Source organism: Filicampus tigris, chromosome 15 (assembly GCF_054856515.1).
Source record: "Filicampus tigris isolate MCC_2025a chromosome 15, RoL_Ftig_1.0, whole genome shotgun sequence".
In the NCBI taxonomy this organism is placed as follows: domain Eukaryota; kingdom Metazoa; phylum Chordata; class Actinopteri; order Syngnathiformes; family Syngnathidae; genus Filicampus; species Filicampus tigris.
Genome location: NC_141231.1, coordinates 12,921,200 through 12,939,818, shown reverse-complemented (window position 1 = coordinate 12,939,818; position 18,619 = coordinate 12,921,200). Strand labels below are relative to the sequence as shown.

Sequence of the window (18,619 nt, the reverse complement as noted above, 5' to 3'; positions counted from 1 at the left end):
ACGGAGGCAGGCTGGGGCATGTTTTCCGGCGTCAATGAGCAAGGTGAGTCGCCCCCCTCCGAGCGTGTGAGGACGGGTCGATTCCAGCCCTTGTTTGGGGAGCTTAAAGTTAAAGCTAATCCTAGAGAGCAGCTATTAAACTTGGCAGCGTGGCCACACAGCTGAAACAATGTTTTAGTTTAAAGTTATTTAAGTCGGATATTGTTAATTTTATCGCCTTTTAATATTATGTATGTATGTATGTAATGTGAAGTCTTTGAACACCCCCACTACTGTATATTCAGTATCAGTTTATCAGTTTAGGCTAAAGGTCATTGTGAATCATATTTGGGAATATTACTTATTTCATAATATTTTGGAAGCAACTCAAGAGTGCTTTTTTGACTTCTTTTTTCCTAGTAAGTCCTACTAAAGTTTAAGTCAACGGGGTTCATTTCAATTTGCCTGTAGTAAGTGTTATATACCCTGTAAGTGAATTTGTTTCTAAATACTTCATTTAACTCTGTTACACTGAATTGCAGAGATATAGTGTTAAACTTTTTCACCGTTTCTTTTTTCCTGTTTTTTGTGTGTGTGTGTGTGTGTGTGTTTTTTAATTATTTATTTGTTTATTTATGTTTAGTTTATTTACGTTTAGTTTAGTTCCGTTTAATTTTTAAGGTGAGTGGAGGGAGGCCTGGCTCAGACGGGACACGGTGGCACACATGGGCGTCTGGCATTAATTACCCCTCCGCCATATTATGATGATGGGCCTTATTGTGTAACGTCACCAAATTACCAAACCGGAAGCAGTTTGGCAGACTTTCTGTGTGCGTAGCAATAACTGAGGTTTGATAATATGATGGTTTGAAAATGAACTTGCTTGAATATTGTTTTCTTTACTGTCGGCATCTTTGGACAAAAGTTACATGAATAACATTTATTTATATGATATATGTACTTTCTATAAAAATTCTGGCCATTCAGCTCTTGAAGACATTTTGTTAAAAACAAGACAAGACATTGTGGAGATTTAATATTTTTACAGGGGCTTTGTCTCGGCCTGTCTGCTGGAGTCTGTTAGCTTGTGAGCTAGTTGGTGGCTAGCGCCACTTTTCACAGCTGGAAAGCCCCAAGATGACTTTTGATATTGCAGCCATCTGGGAACATCTTTAAGATCATATATTTTGCCGCTCAAACATGTAGGGATGTGTAGGCATAAAAAGGACTTGAGAGTTAGCAGTATGATTCCAGAGCGGAGAGAACTGATTGATTTTTCATGATTTTGAAGTCTCATTTTAAATACTTTCCCATTTTCTTAAACCATTCAAGGGTTGTTAACAACACAATTCTAGTCTGTGGTATGTCAAATTTACTAGACATACGATCAACCTGATAATTCCCAAACTACCCCAACACACACAGATGAAAAACATACTGGAGTAGACCTTGTATTTTCTTTAAAATATATCGAATCATGAACAAAGAATACACCCATACTGATTAGAATCCAGTCTAGTCATTAAGAATACTGTAAAGATGTTCTCATACCTGCTTTGCTTGTTGCTTGTCCCCTTGTTTTATTATTATTTGTAAATTGTGTGCCTACTGGCTTTGACATTTTCCTCTCAATAATTATAAGTGTCATTTTCCATCATTCCCAAATAACCCTCCACAAGGGGTCACAATTTCCCCATACAAAACGCAAAGAATGACGTGTCATGCCAATAAACAATAGAAAACCATTTCAGTTTAGTCACTTTTTTTTTAAATTTGGGGGCACAATGCCGTACTGTAGCTACATGCCAGAAGATGCCACTTCCCCAAACAATAGCAGCTACAATCTAAATGACATAGTATTGGTGTGTCCTCTAGTGGTCAGCCAAAAAATGTGCATGCAGCATCTGATAAGGGTTGGGCGATTTAATGTTGCGCTTAAAAAGATGACAATTGAGATTGAATATCAAGAGTTGTGTCAGTGTTGAAATTGTGAAAATAGAGATTCTGTAGCCAGTAGCCCAGCACATCAGATGGATAACATGGATGACATGTTTGGCTGCGGGGTCATCTGATTTCAGCGGCATGTGAACTATGTCAATATATGGGAATAAACTGATGGGAAGCTCAGCCAGCTGCAAATTCCCCCAGTGCAAAGCTGTCAAACCGCTGAAGTGAACCAGTTATCTTGACGTAAAGCCGTGGTGCGTATAGTGCTCGATATAAATCACTATAGGCCCTGCTTAAAATAAGGATTTTAGCCATTTCTCAGTGAACACAATGAAAATTGTCAGGAATTTGATGCTGATTAAACTCAAACCAATTGTAGAAAGTGTCAACGCTGCGAACGGAGTCAACTCGTTCAACAAATCCACATGAGCCTCCTAATCTCCTTCTCACGAGTCCTCATCCTCGCTGCTCCAGTTCACACACAAGAACCCGCTGATGTAAACATGAGATTGATTGGTACAAATTATTGTATCGTAGATGTGTAAAGCGTGATACTTTACACACATACAGTTTTAACACCTTAAAAGGATGCACAGATACTTTTAGTCAGACTGAATATGTGAACAATTAGATTTAAGTATTTGCCAATACCACGTAATAACGTTTCTTCAACATGGCATACGTTTCACTCTAACACGTGAATATCCAACTGCATGTTTTTCTCAAACTCTGGTCATTATGTTTCAATTAAATTTAGCCTGAAACTCATGGCATTTCCGTGACGAAATCAAACTGAAGTGATATTTTATCACACCATTGCTTACTTTTCTACGTGCCGCGCTGTGATTGGAGCACAATGATGCGCAAATCCAGCCCAATTTTTGGTAGGTGTGTACACCAGCCTAATTATTAAGTCTTCCCAAAAGGTGTGATGTATCGTTTCCTTTACCTTCATTTTTCTTACTTTATTTCTTTAAAATAATAGTGATTGTACAAACAGCAGAGTAGTAGTCAAAAGGTGGTTTTAATTGTCACATGGTACTTTTAATCAATTACCTCAATAGTTTGGCACAAACTGTTTTAACATTCGGTACACCCGCCAATGTAATTTAACTCATTCACTGCCACGTGTTTGTCTTTTCACAGTCTAGCCATTCAATCCCAGGATTTTTTTTTTCAAACGTTAGGGTAAAAGAGTGTCTGAAAATGTGTGGCAGCGAATGAGTTAATAAGGGTTTGGATTAACAGTCAGAGAGGCATTCGTTTAACAATAGTGGTTGTATTTTAATTGTATTCAGAGCTGCTTCTAATATTTTAATGAGTTTAAATGGTGCCTGAGAGGGGAAGAATATTAGAAATATTCATCCGTCTGATGATACAATTGACGATTGATGATTCAAAGACATTTGAATGATACTTAAAGAGGAAGTCAACGCAAACATTTTTTTTTTCAAGAATATGTTCTATGCAAGATAAATATTGCATTTGTGGAATAAGTGTTAATGCACTCATTTTTAGCTATCTCTGGGGGCGGCCATTTTGTCTTCTGTCGACTGAAAATGACATCACAACTGCTCACAACGACCAATCACAGCTCAGATTCAGAAAACAGGTCAGCCGTGATTGGTCGTTGTGAGCAGTTGTGATGTCATTTTCAGTCCACCGAAGACAAAATGGCCGCCCCCAGAGATGCCTAAAAACGAGTGCATTTTGCTGCTTAACTTATATTCCACAAACGCAAAATTAATCAGAATTCTGTGTTTTAACTAGTGGGCCTGCTGGGAACATATTCTTGAAAAAAATGTCTTTGGGTTGACTTCCGCTTTAATAATACTGTCCACTGTCTGTTCAAGTGCGTTATTGATAAAAACGTCTTCAGCACACTTGGTGATAAAGGTTCTCATAAAGGCACCTCGTGGAAAAAGAGACTTCAACGTCTGGATTCACACTGCAGGTACAAGCGCCCAAATCCGATTCGATGCCTGTTTTTGATTTTATTGAGCGTCTTATTTCGATGTACAGTGCATACGTTTCAAGTGGCACATATCCCATATGAGTGTTTACACTGTGTTCCATACACATGAAACACATAGATGGCCTTGTATGGAAATAACTCCACAGGTGATTATTTTGCTTACTGCACATGTCAACATGAATTTGATTGTCTATGCTTTCGGTGTAGTCTACATTTGCAGCGGCTGTTTTTCAATGTGTTTATTTGAAATGTTTGGGCAAACGTGCATGTATATATCAAGTCATCAGTTGGTGTGTATTGATGATGTCCAATTGGGCATTTACGGGGTTATATTTGATCTGTACTCACATTGGCAGAAATGCGATACATATCGGAATTCTATCTTTTGGAAGAGGCCTGATTCTACTCTGAAGATATCTGATTGTTTTTTTTTGTTGTTTTTTTTCCAGCTGTCATGATGACGCATGTCCTAATTCTGTCAATTGATAGAAAACAAAATCGGAATTTTAGTAGCGCTCACTATTTGAGGAGAGGTGTTGTTTAACAATCCAGACTGGACAGTACAAATCAAGTAATGACCACGTCTTTCTTTTTCCACACAGTCCAGCAACGCTGTCTTTGATGGTTGTGGGAGTGGACACACTCCGTGTTTTCCAGAGTCTGTCTGGACTTGGAGCCTGCGTGACTTTCACTTCTCCTTCCCTCTGGACTTGCTGTGTCCCTCTTTGATTCACGTATACCCACTGTCTCTTGTAGAAGACCAAGTACCAGTCATCAGGCTCCTCCTCCCTTTTCCTCCACCGAGCCTGGAGCGGGACCATGACTCAGCTCACATGTTTGGAGTGTGTTTCGCTCGAGGATAGGGGTCTAGAATTTCAGTGGAAATCTTCGTTTACAATCTTGTGCTTGACATGACAATAGTTTTAATCTACAGTTGGAGATGCGCTTCACCTGCACGATCATTGTGGTCTTTTGTCTTGGCTTTGATCTTTTTCCTTTAGCGCTCCAAAGGAATAGCTGGACCTCGGATAAGGGTTCTGGTCCATTTGATTAAGCTCCACATCGCTGCAAACTTGCTGCATGGGGATGGAATGGGCACATTTATATATGCATTTTGTATACAGTATGCAGGTAAGCGTTTACATGAATTACACATTCCCAGGCTGTCAAGCGGATGACTAAGCAACAGGGGGCACTGTGGCTCCTTTTTTAAAAAAAATTTTAGCCAATCAGAAGCATGAAGAAAGTCATTTCCAGAAAGGGAAATATGATCACGTAAAATGGATCACAAATCACAAATATGAAAGTACCGTGTATGTTTTTTAAATGTGTGACAGGCTCCTTAGTTTGCACGTTGTGTGAAAGTCAGAAAGTGCCGTTGTCCATCGCTGATGCAGTAGTAAAATCTCTCGTAACTTCTTCATCGACATGAAATACCTTCCTGTGCTACGTTGCTATTTAGACAAGGCTTCATTGGCAGAGTGTTTTAGAAAGAGCACAAAACCCGCAAGTAGGTGAGTCCGAGTCAGTGGCGGAGCTAGACTTTTATCCTTGGGGGAGTCATGGGGTGGGCAAGGCTATCGCAAGCGTTATGGTCAGGGTCAGAAAATGCCAATAGACATTCATTTGGGTATATGTTCTCTATGGAGAATGGGGAGAAATGTGGAAAAAAAAAAAAATCCCAGAAAACAAATCAAAAAATACCCCAAAATCTGGCCTTGCACCTGCGGGGTCCAATCATATTTCGGTGGGGGGCAGTGCCCCCGCGACCCCCCCTTGCTAGCTCCACCAGTTTGAACTGTGAATATGTGGGGGACTACTGTACTTGTGACAGAGCCACAATGTCCAAACTCACAGTGTCCATTGTGGATAAGGACGAGGAAACCTGCAGAAACTTGTTTTTGGAGACAGATGATTGTCTGCTCAGCATCGAGTCCCTGAAGGACGACTGGCTCTGTGACATTGACATGGCGTCCCTCCGGGGGGCCTGTGCGAGGAAGTGTAGACAGGGGACTTTTTCAGCTAGAGTGTCCCTGTCGAAGCGCAGTGATGATTCAGACAAAGGCCTCGTATCAGTTTCAAGCTCACGTTTCTTGATTTGCTGAACGTTGCGCTCTCACCTGTATTTAGAGTGAATTATGGCATAGATGAAAGGGTTGTAGATGGCCGAGGCCTTGGCAATCACCGCCGGGACGGCTTTGGAGTAGGGGTTCAGGATGCTTGCATATCTGAAATGCGTTTTCTGCGTGTCAGAACGTGTACATCGGCGGTTATTCTACTTTTTTTTTTTTTTCATATTTACCCCGCCCAGGCAATGAGTGTGACACATGCGTAGGGTGACCAGGAGAGCACAAACACGATGATCACGACAAAGGCAATCTTGGCCAACTTCCACTCCGTCTTGATGGTCTGCTGCTGAATCAGCGTCGACTTCCTCACCTGAGAGCCCAACTTCTCCACTTCCCTGGCAGGACACAAGAGACGAATTAAGTGTGTAGAGCGAGGTCTTGAGTTTTTCGAGATACGAGCAATTGTTCGGCTGATTTTAATTTTCTTTTTTTTTTTGCCGAGCAAAAAGTCAAGGTGCTAGCGCTATATGGAGGATAACTCAACTCACGGTTACAGTTTAGTGTCAAACTAAACATAAAACAAAAACAATTATACGTTCTGGATTTAAAACAAGCACATAACTGTGCCCTAAAGGAGCTTAATGCTAACACATACTGGGAAAAGCCAGAGACAGGCTAACGAATAGCATCCGCGTCAGTCCTATAATCCTGTAAGCAACGGATACTTAAACACAAAGGGTGGCGCAACACACGCAGCCAGGTAATATAACAATACTCACAAGCATGTATTCTTTATCCTCTGTAAATAATGACTTACATTAATATTGATTAACATGTGCTGCCTATTTGTATGTATTTCCCCCTGGTGGCAAACCAAATGAGGAGCTGGACAATGTCCACTGAATTGAAAAAAACAGTTTGATTCTTCACTTTCTCTAATTATGCCAATACTCCATGTTTTTATGAAGCACAATATTATAGGGTGCCATTCTCATTAAAAAAACAAACATTTTTGCAGATGTTTTTTGCGAGGCTAGAACAGATGAATTGCATTCCAATTCATTCATTTCAATGGAAAAAAATGTTTAAGTTACCCTGCACATTTTGCACAAACTCGGAATTGGAATTGGAAAAAGCATATATTGATATATGCAGATGATGCCGTCAACTACAACAACATCCTGCGCATGTCCTTACGTCACCACTTTTAGTGGCGGTGTCGTGTTACTTCGCCTTCTTTCACTTTTACACAACAAACAAACACCGTTCACTCTTGCTAAGGGACAAATAGCAAACAACTGCGCAAAACAACGCATTTTCACCTGCTAGCGTGGCGAGTAGCCAGGAACATGCACAGGTAGCAGTAGGATATGATGCCCAGCGGGATGAAGAAGACAAAGCAGCATAGCATCAAGGTGTAGCTTTTATTGGCGGGCGTCGACGTCACGTAGTCCCACGTGCACGAGGTCATCAGGCCTTCGGGTATGTAAGAACCTTCAAGACAAACGTGGACGACGACGACGACGACGACGCACGGTCAGGTATATAATGGAAGACACTGCGAGTAAGTCCGTTACGTACTCCACCCGAGAAGCGGCGCGAGGCTCCAGGCCAGAGAGTACAGCCACACCAGACAAATGATGACGCAAGTGCGTCGCTTCGAGGTCCATTGTAAGGCCCGCAGAGGCTTGGTGATGACGATGTAGCGATCCACAGAGATGGCCAAAAGGTTGATCATGGACGTGATTCCGAACAAGGCTCCGCAGAAGGCGTAAATTTTACAACCTGGAAAGACAGCGACATTAAAATACCAACTAACTGAACGATGGATGGACGGACGGACGGACGGACGGACTTTTTTTCCTCAGTAGTGGTGTTGGCATGAAAATCTTGTCAGGGTGAACAAGTGATGAATTAATGAATGGACGAAGATAATCGTAAGCGTGAGAAACAGATACAATACCCGTTTCGCCAAAAATCCAGCCCTTGTAGAGGGAGTTGACAAAGAAGATGGGCGACTGAGTGGTGGCCATGAGGAAGTCGCTGACTGCCAGGTTCATGATGAAAAAGTTGGGAGGAGTGCGTAGCTTCTTGTTACTGAAACACAAACAATCCCATTTTAAAGCGGACATTGTACGGAAATTGGACTTTTTAAATTGTGTTAATACAAATACAGTAATCCTGCACATATTACATTCCAAGATGCCATCCAAAGCCCTGTCTAAGTAGGAAACCCGTTATTGGTGTGTAATATGTTATGTTAAAAATGTTAAAATGTCTAGAATTTGCATGTCTGGCAGGAGCAAAGTTTCGCCTGGGCCGTTAGTGGAAGTTACAGAAAGTGTACATAAACACTTGCCGCCAATCATAACTCAGCTTCAGAAAACAAATGAGCCATGATTGGTCGTTATCTGAGCCCTGAGGGTCTGTGATGTCATTTTCAGTCGACAGAAGTGACAAAATGGCCGCCCCCTGAGTGGGCTAAAAACGGATGGATTTTGCTGCTTAACTCATATTTCATATCAAATCATATTGCTTTGTTTCAACTAGTGGGCTTGCATAGAACATTTTCTTGAAAAAAAAAAAATGTTTGGTTGACTTCCACTTTAAGAACCAAATCCAAAATGTAAAGAAATCCGCAGTGAGAAATTTGTGTTAGCTAACCGCTTTCCGGAAAACAGCGCATATTCCAACGTTTGGTGACGTTTTCGAAGTGGAGATGTGGCGACCGAGCCCATACGTCGGTTGCTTTCAAAAAGAGATTGAGTATTGACTGCGCTGGTGTTGCTTTGCTGCTAGTGACTTCTCCACCCCCCTGAATAAGCGCCTTTGTTTGCATGTACAGCATTTTGATTTTCACAGCTCACCAGTTAGCAAAGACAGAGGGAAGCGTTGATGGAAAAGTGTTACTACGATCAAAGAGCCAATTATAAATGACCGTTGAGTTCAAATGGATTACTGGCCGAACACTGCGGTCCAGAATCCCCAAGGATTTCCAAATCAAAGCAGTATTTGTCAATACAGACATTCAGTGACCCTTCTCTGGGAGAATGTAAGTTGATCCCTTCCGCATTTACTCGCGTACAACTGGAGTGTATTTGTATGTTGACCTATCAGGCAAGTGCTTGGAGATTCCCCCTGGACCACGGAACTTAATACAGTCTCGGTGTTGTGCCTGACACTTGGTTTGCGCTCCCCGCTCTTTCGGCTTACTCGTCGATGGCTATCGAGCGCTCGACGTTTCAAGTGGTCCTCTTAACATCAGAAGTGCATCAAGCCCAAGGCTTCCCTCTCCCCAAGCCACTTCGTCTGGCTCTTCCGGGGGAATCACGAGGCGCTCCCAGGCCAGCAGGGAGACATCGTCTTTCCAGCGTGTCCTGAGTCATCGCCGGAGCCTCCTCCAGGTGGGATGTGCCCAGAACACCTCACCAGGGAGGCGTCCGGGAGGCATCCTAACCACATGTCTGAGCCAACTCATCTGGCTCCTCTCAATGCGGAGGAGCAGCGGCTCGATTCTGAGTCGCTCCTGGATGACTTCGCCTCAGAGTTCCCAGACTCTGCTTCCTCAAAGGAAGGTTGCAGTCAGGTGACTGAGGAAGAATGAACTGAATTGAATAATATTAACTAATTGGGCTGCTCACTACTATTGGATATTATTAGATTGTCCTAGTCTACCAAATGAAGTGTCCAGAAAGTGTTTATCAATATAACATAGTGTAGGAGCAGATAGGGGAGGAGCCTAATGCTGTAGTTGCTAGTTAAGTTGACGGCCCAAATGTAAAACGGGAGTTAGTATTTTCTATTGATTTACGTAATGCATTTGGCAAATCACTTGGTTGTTTCCTGGTATTGAATGCCCGCCGGCCTCTGCAAAGGCCATTGTGTCTGAGCTTGTGACATTGGATCCTGTGCACTGAATCAAGAACATATATCGGGGGGGGGGGGCTGGGGACAAACCAAAAAAGTAACAGAATCAAGCTAATCTTCCACTCACATGAACCGCCCAGCCACAAAGAGTCATGGTTCATTCTATTAGTCCTGTAGTCGTAAAATAAAAGATATTATTGTGAAAAACTTGTGTAACAGATGTAGAAGTCAGGCCCCGCATAGTTGCGGCTTGGCACCCACGGAGTCACCTGTTCACTGATTTTTCAAAAATATTTTATGGGTTGTTTTTTTTTTTGGGGGGGGGGGGGCAAAAAAAAAAAAAACAACATTTTTTTGAAAAATATCGGGGAAAAAAAAAAAATCAGTGAACTGATGACTCCGTGGGTGCGAGACAGCAACCCCCCTTTTATCGTGAAAAATGCTTAATGGTAGTATATCCTTGCTTATCCAAGAATTTTTGGGGTTAGAAAAATATACAGTACCTGCATATATTTTCATAATTATATTTTCAATACAATTGAATGGGAGTCAATTAATTGAAGATTTTCACAGGCCATCCCAGTCCCTATCAACTGCAAATAGCGGGGGTCTACTGTATATGCTCTTTACTAATACGGTCATACAGTATAGTTTTTTTCACCCATTTAGAGCATTAGATCAGGACATCCCATTAATGCTTCCCCACACTTCATAATGTCCACCTTTTCAATCTGTGTCCTTAAAAATGTAATTTGCCAGTTGGTTCCCAGTGAAATTATTTCTGCTCTTTGACAACTTCCTGCACACTGCAGTCAGTGTTTTGTTCCACGACAGAGGAATTTGGTATATGTGCCATCTAAATGCTGCTGTTGCAGTATCCAGGTTTCGTATTCGTAAAGTACACACAGTATAAGCAAATGTCTTTTACAATATTGGAATCAATGCGTTCTATGACCAACCATCCCTTCACAAAACAATTATTGGACAACCTGTGCAAGGTTTCCCTACATTTTTTTCTCACTTGGAAAAAAGATTTGTTACAATGTGGGATGCGCACGGTTCATTTGTATAAATGATTATTATTTTTTTTTAATAAACACCACTGAATACAACACCACTCGAGCTTTGAGAATGGGAAATTTAAATGAGATGATTAAAGTAAATGTTTAATAGAATAAGCAAAGCAAAAGACTCTTACCAGAAAAATGCATACATGACCAAGGCATTTCCGGTCACACCCACTGTTCCGATGACGAGGACGAAAAAAGCGACGATGTAGTGAACGTGATCCTGGACATCCACCTGCCGATAGAAGCTGTGTTGTCGGTCCATTTCTGGAGCAAACAAACATATGGTGACTAATACAATTTACCGTACTACTTTTTTTTTTTTTAATTGAACCACAAAAACATGGCACGATTGTCAGGGAACAAGTGGATTGCCAAGAAGAGTGGAAACGGGCAAGGAAAATTGTCGACATTTAACCTGTGCATTTCAGCGACAGGGGCTTTCCACATTTTGATTTCTTGCCATGGGTACATATCACTGGCATTGGGCTGAATTTTCATACTTGCAAAAACATCACTTATTTAATTTTTTAATTTTTTTTTTATTCATGGAGACAGTCACTAAGCTTTGTAAGATGCAGTAATATCATACAAAGAAAATACGCCTCTGGGTACCGTGATAATGTCGGTCTATATGTGTTGCTCCACTTTTTGTGTTCAAACGTCCGTTGCTTAAAGGGTTATAACACAAAGACTGATGCTACTCGTTAGCCTGTGTATGGTGTGTTGCATTGTTTGTTAGCAATAAGCTAAGCTAAGGCAAATGTATGTGGTTGTTTATGTTTAGTTTGACAGTAAACTTCAATTGGGAGTGGCAATAATCTGCTTGAAACCTCTTTTTTTTTTTTTTTTGTAAATTGAAGATGCCTGTTTTGTTCACTGCCAGCATAATGGGAAAGGAAGCCTTTCGGTTAAACTGGTGCATTTTGAGATAGTCACCTTCAGGACACAAGCAAAACAAACGTTCACACTCCAAATCAACTCAAGTAGGAACAAACACAGATGACAATTAATGATGGGCCGGATGTGCGTGCAGTGCGAGTCTTCAATCAGTCACAATTATCCAACTCCGTGCTGCCTCCCAACACATTTACCAAAGAGGCGATTAAGTCAAGACTTTTGTGATTATGAAAAACGGGGACGCTTTTCCGTGTGGACAGTTCACAGACAGAGCCCTGATTATAAAAGGATTTCCATGTTTTGTTAATGTGATGGACTGGAGTGCGCGTGCGCCGGTTTGCACAATATTATCAGCGCTCTAAACATGCTTCCCGTTATGTTATTGGGAAACATCAAACAAAATTTGGTCAAATGTTTACTTTACCCCCCCCGACCCTTATTATTATTTTTTTTTTTTAGATTCTGTCAACCTCCACGTGCATGCACAAAGAGGTGGCAAAAGTACCCACTCTACTCAAGTAAAAGTACAGGTAGTTGTGTAACAAAAAATGATTCTGTTAAAAGCAAGGTTATTGTTGTTAACGACAAATAATGAAAAAAATAACATCATCGAACAATTCTCTCAAGCCACAGATGGGGAATACCTGGCGTCCGAATCTGTTGCATCATATGTCGGTAATGCTCCCGGGTTTACATTCCTCAGTGTCGCTGCTTTCCCTTTTCTTTTTTTTTTCTTTATAAAAACACTAGATCTCAATCAATCAAAATCTCAAGGATAATTTGATGGGCGTTATATCGCTCCTCTGGTATGTGTGCCACAGCCACCAGGGTGTACACTTAAGATTTGATGATGAAACGCAAACCGTGTGAACTAAGCTGCAATGATAGGCGTTTTTCGCAGAGGATAAAGAATATATGCATATGAGTATTGTTTGTTAGCATGAAGATTAAGTGTGCCCTGCGATTGGCTGGCAACCAATTCAGGGTGTCCCAGAAGACTGCTGGGATAGGCTGCAGCCCGCCCCGCGACCCTTGTGAGGATAAGCGGTATCGATGATGGATGGATGGATGGATGAAGTGAATTTGGTTTGGTTAAATGTACACGTAACACTCTTTTATTATCTCTAGTTTTACAGTCAACATGAACTGTGAGAATTTGTACATTGTTACTTCCCACCAGTGCCTGCACGTGCACACACCCGCATCTCATGGTCACACCGAGAGCCCCCAACCAAGCCACCCTTGCCCCCCCCCCCCCTCTGTGCTTAGTAAAGGCTCGTGCGTCAGACGGACCCTCAGTCACCTTTTACTTCCACTTACTAGGCATCAAGGCTTCGTCCAGCGCACGAGACGCATAAAGCCAGCGCATGTCTGCTTGGGCCGTGCTCACTTTGACAGCCCACAGAAGCATCAGGCAGCTATTCGCACAACTGCGTGTTCACACAAAGACACTTTCTTATTCTACAGTACACCAGTTCATTTCTTCATCATATAGCAATGACAAGGGAGTCCATTGCAGTTTTAGTTTTGCAACTTTTGGGGGGGGGCTTTTTTTTTATTTATTTATTTATTTTTTAATTTTCAAGTGATTTTTCTGACTGTACAAAAGTCATTATAGATTTTTACCTGTATTATATTTCTGCAATAACTGGATGGCAGAAATGCATTTCTAATCTAGATTTATGACCATATACAATAGATAAGTTTTTAGATTTTCTTTTGTAATAATTATGTTGAAGAAGCCATAAGGTTTGAGAATAATTTAAGTTAATATACATATTAACAATTGGTTAGGTTAAACCATGGAGTTGTAATTAATATCTTTACGTTTTTCTGTTATGTTTTTTTATGATTGGACTGGACAAGTCATCGGGTGAAACTGTCATAGATTCATTTCATGACAGTCAATGTACAATATCAATAATTGCCTTGGAGAAACCTAATCTAATATACTTCTAATATTAGTTTATGTCAATATCTATCTATGTATCCATATCCATCTATATATATGTCTATATATCTATATCTATTTATATATCCAGAGCTGGGCATTTTACTACAAATTGAGCATCTGTTATTCGTCATCCGTCTGCAGCGTGGCTACCCTTCCGTTGTCCGTCATTCGCCTTTTTTTTTTTCCGGGGGAAAAAAGAATTGTATGTGCTACAGGCCGGTCAGCCTCTAATTTTAAATGGCCGTCTGTATAGAGATAGATAGATAGATAGATAGATAGAGAGAGAGAGAGAGATAGAGAGAGAGAGAGAAATAGAGAGAGACAGAGAGAGAGAGAGGGATATAGATAGAGATAGAGATAGATAGAGAGAGAGATAGAGAGAGAGAGAGAAATAGAGAGAGACAGAGAGAGAGATAGAGATAGATAGAGATAGAGATAGATAGAGATAGAGATATAGATAGATAGAGATGGAGAGAGGGAGAGGGAGATAGATAGAGAGATGTAGATAGAGAGGGATAGAGATAGAGAGACAGAGATAGCGAGAGATATAGAGGGATAGGGATGAGATAGAGAGATAGAGATAGAAAGAAAGAGATGGAGAGAGATAGAGAGAGAGAGAGAGCGATAGAGATATAGATATAGATAGATATATAGATAGAGGTATAGATAGAGAGAGACAGAGAGAGATAAAGATAGAGATATAGATAGATGGAGGGATAGAGAGAGATAGAGAGGGATAGAGCTAGAGGGATAGAAATATAGATAGAGAGAGATAGAGAGAGATAGCGAGAGATAGCGGGATATAGAAAGAGATAGAGAGATTGATAGAGAGATGGAGAGAAATAGAGAGAGATAACGAGTTATAGAGAGAGATACAGAGATAGAGATAGAGAGAGTGAGAGAGAGATGGAGAGAGAGAGAGAGATAGATAGATAGATAGATAGATAGATAGATAGATAGATAGATAGAGAGATAGAGAGAGAGAGAGAAAGAGATAGAGATAGATAGAGATGGCTGTCAAAGTTAAAATGTTAACTATGGAGATGAATGAAAATTTTATAAAGCGTTAAAAAAAATTAACTCAGTTTAATTTACTTCCAGTGGCAGCTGACCTCTGCTCACTTTGCAGCCAAACCTAGAGGAGAGTCACTATCGCAAAGACAGACTTTTATGTGGTTTTACTTCAAAAAGTTGCTCATTGGAGGAATCCAAAATATTTTGCACACTTTGCAGAGCCAAATTTAAATACCATATTAGTTGTATCAGTTGTATGTGTCAAGTAAATATCTGTTCCAAGCTTTGTAAAAAAAAAAAAAATGTAGTTGAAATAAATTATACATATAGATATAGATACATACATACATACATACACGGACACACACACCGTATATAGATACACATACATACATACATACATATATTTTTTTTTAAATAAATGACCCAGTGAACCCATGTAGCTTAAATATAATTTCATTTCATTCATTTCATCAATTTTTCCACATTTTTAAAAATACAGTATGTAATTAGAAAGAGTGCAGGCTCCGTTTTGACCAACTACCTAAGTTATCTGATCTTGTAGTGGTTCTGTACCTGATAAAGTGCCACAGTCTATAACTCTCATGGTCAAAACAGCAAAGTAATAGCCCTGCCCCAAATTACAGAATTAAAATCCAGATTTTGGAAGTCTGTGCATAACGAACATTTAACGGCGGCTAACGGACAAATGCTTGATAAAGTCATGCTGTAATAAAAAAGTGACTTTACCTTTTTTTTTTGTGCGGAGAATATGAAGCCTGTGTCTTTTCGCTGTATGCGCACCCCCTTAATCCTCAAGTGGGAGATTCAAGTCATACAGTGAGGCATCGGTGAACTGCTGCACACTGAGAGAATATGAAAATACTCTGACAGAAAACAAGCGGCAGCACATTGACCATCCCCCTGCTGGCAACCCATCACACATTTGGCACTGTGAATTGATCAAGCCAGTGTGTGGTTTTGTGCGCATGCACTTGCAGGGCAACACACGTCTGCTGGCTTGAAAAGGTGGAAAGAGGCTGTGATGGAGAGGGGAGGGGGCACATTTATCATATATCAGTAATACAGATAATTGAAAGAAAGAAAGAAACAAACAAACAAACAAAGAAACAAAGAAAAAAAAAAAGAAACAAAGAAAGAGAAAGAAAAAGAAAGAAAGACATTAGCTTGATTAATCAGTCAGTCCATAAAGTCTCGGCTGATTTCAAAAAGTAACGATTAAAAGTAGTCTGCTAACTTGTGGGAAAACTGACTGGAGACAGAAATGATTACCACCCTCTTAACCGTTAACAGGTTATTTGAGCTACATGGGTTCACTGACCTGTCATATTTTGACCAACAAAAAAAAAAAAAAATTGCCTTGAACATCTCCTCAGGTGGCTGGCCACCTCTACTAAAATTGCCTACATCCTTAGTTAAACAGATCATTCAATTTTACCACCGTGATTAATTTATTCATAAATATAATAACAATAATATGGTTCAGTTTTTTGTGTTTTCTGAAAAAAAATGACTTGATTATTGAAGGCCATGATTACTGAAACCTTACCTTGTCTATCATGGATGGAGCGTTTGCCGGTTGTTCAAAGCCACATTGCAGCAATTATCACACCAAACAAAAAACATTTGATTGAAAAAAACAATAACAAACCTGTTCACATTTTACTGTACCTTGGGAAAACATGTCATAGCATCGCAAGCCTCGCATTCTCACTTGTACTCTGTACTTTATAAAAACAGTGTAATAATTAGAGCCCATGGAATAATTAGGGCCTGGCCGATTTTATCGGCCAATATTAGGTCTTTTCAAAAATAAAAATGAAAATGGTCATGCATGGTTGACAGAATGTTGTGCTGAATGAATTACTTCCTTTTCCATCCTCTCCTATGCCCTTTAAGACACAATGTCTGGAAGTATATCCTGTATGTGTGTAGTATGTTCTGCCTGTGTATTTCATATATTTATTGTTGTACGGATTAGATATTTAAACCAAAAAAAACAAAAAAGTCATCCGATTAATCGGCTAACAGAGTTTTTTTCCCCTGCCAAATATCGGAATCCGCAACAGCCTAAAGAAATCCGTATTAATCAGTCCCGAGTAATAATAAGTAGGATGTAGCATTAAACATTTTGCATATCATGATTTAATGCTGCAGTCCAATTCAATGTGCTGCTCCTTTTGTTGTTCTTAAAGGATAAAGATTATATTCCTGTGAGCAGTTATATCATTATTGCTCTTAAAATACACCTCTTCGGTTTATGTTAAGTAGGCACAGTAAACTTAAAGCCTCTTTTTTCATGAAATGCTCACTACAGTATTTGCAAAAACGGGCGCTTATGATCACAAGTCAAAGCAAAATTGTACGAATGACTGCTCGTATCAGAACAAACCAAATGCTTATCTATAGTTTTGGCATGAAATGTATATATCAGTCCCATAGAGGCTTTCAGGGGGTGAGCAAGACGATGATGCGTCTCTCAGTCAAGTGCTTTGAGAATTGCGAAATCTCTGGTGGAAAAGGGACAAAGCTCATCCATAGTATCAGATTTGTTCACATGCTTAGCCGTGTGTAAGAAGAATCCTGAGAAAAGCACTCAGATAAAAGCGTCCCAGCGCTAATCGGCTCACGCGCAACTGAGCAGACAACTGCAGCACCGTCTGGCCTTTAACGTTTCTCATTTTTATACCTAGTCTGGTGATATATTGTTAAACAAGTTCCGATTTTGTGTATCATGTGCAATTTCTTGAGAAAGGTACACACCTTATACATTATCATACATTCCAAATGTCAGCATTTTCCGCCCCTTGCTATCAAAATCAGCAAAGGCCCGATTATCGGATGTCCTTAACTTATTATTATCATTACCACATTATCCTGTGGTGTGTTAGTGTTGTTTCTTCCCCGGTGTGCTTGGGAAAGTCATGGCCGACAATCGCGAATGCAAAACCTGTCTAATATTTACACTTGTGAATCTTGATGTGTGTGGCAAGGTTATAACAAATTGGGGGTTTTCATTTTAGTTCGTCTTTTGACTTTATTTATTTATCATCATGCCAGTTACTTTTTCAAACCAAGTAAGAATTCAAATCCTTTCCATCCATTAAAAACATTTAATTTTTGGGTGCACCCATCCTGACAAAAAAATAGCTACGATGGGCTACGTTTACATGGACACATTTATTCGGATTAAAAACCTGATCTGAATAAAAATGCTTCATGTACACACCCCATTCTGAATATTCGGACCTGATCAAGCCCATTCCAATTAAGATTTTATTCCGAACGAGAGGGGTGGTTTATGTCGAATGATGATGATGCGACCGCCGCGCATGAAAACACATATACAGAAATTTCGGAACAAACTCGCTTTACCTGCCTTTGTCTGTGATGTCAGTATACGTGTTTATGTTATTGCCGTAAACTAGTAGAAGCATACAGAGTGAAAGACAGGGCGGGCGCAAGACTGAACTGGTCATTAGGAAGTGTTCATTCGACGTAACAGCGCAAATGTAAAAAATATGTAAAAAAAAAAAAATGGACGGAGTGATGTGACACGGAAGTTGCCGTGGCTGCTTCTCCTACTACTACTATTTCCGATATATTTGGTCAATCCGCGCCAGTCAAAATAATTTGTTCCGATCGAAAGTGCGTCTGCGTGAACACGCAAGCCCTGATTGGATCAATAGTTTTCGTGTCCTTAAAAACAGTGCATTTAATCATAATTTTAATCCGAACTCTGATTGAATGAAATACATTTTGTTCGTGTAGCCATAAAAGAGTGGAAAGTGAATGAATCATATTTTAATCCGTAAACAATACAGAA

General features: G+C 40.2%; 1 protein-coding gene across 3 annotated transcripts; it reads right to left on the bottom strand.

Annotated features, from left to right (window-relative positions):
• Positions 1 to 3,616: 3,616 nt before the first annotated feature.
• opn4xa (opsin 4xa) lies at positions 3,617 to 18,228 on the bottom strand. Of its 3 annotated transcripts, none has more exons than XM_086053138.1 (10): positions 18,169 to 18,228; positions 11,036 to 11,171; positions 7,934 to 8,067; positions 7,552 to 7,755; positions 7,293 to 7,464; positions 6,204 to 6,365; positions 6,022 to 6,129; positions 5,757 to 5,934; positions 4,853 to 4,977; positions 3,617 to 4,768 (listed from the first exon to the last, which is right to left on the bottom strand). In XM_086053138.1, the coding sequence occupies exons 2-9, from the start codon at positions 11,167 to 11,169 to the stop codon at positions 4,861 to 4,863; spliced, it is 1,209 nt and encodes a 402-aa protein (XP_085909264.1). In that variant the 5' UTR covers positions 11,170 to 11,171; positions 18,169 to 18,228; the 3' UTR covers positions 3,617 to 4,768; positions 4,853 to 4,860. The 3 variants fall into 3 exon arrangements, 2 of the variants coding, with proteins under 2 accessions (XP_085909264.1, XP_085909263.1); XM_086053137.1 differs by lacking the exon at positions 18,169 to 18,228 and adding an exon at positions 15,523 to 15,703; XR_015089791.1 differs by lacking the exons at positions 3,617 to 4,768; positions 18,169 to 18,228 and adding an exon at positions 15,523 to 15,703 and having other exon boundaries at positions 5,757 to 5,888.
• Positions 18,229 to 18,619: the final 391 nt, after the last annotated feature.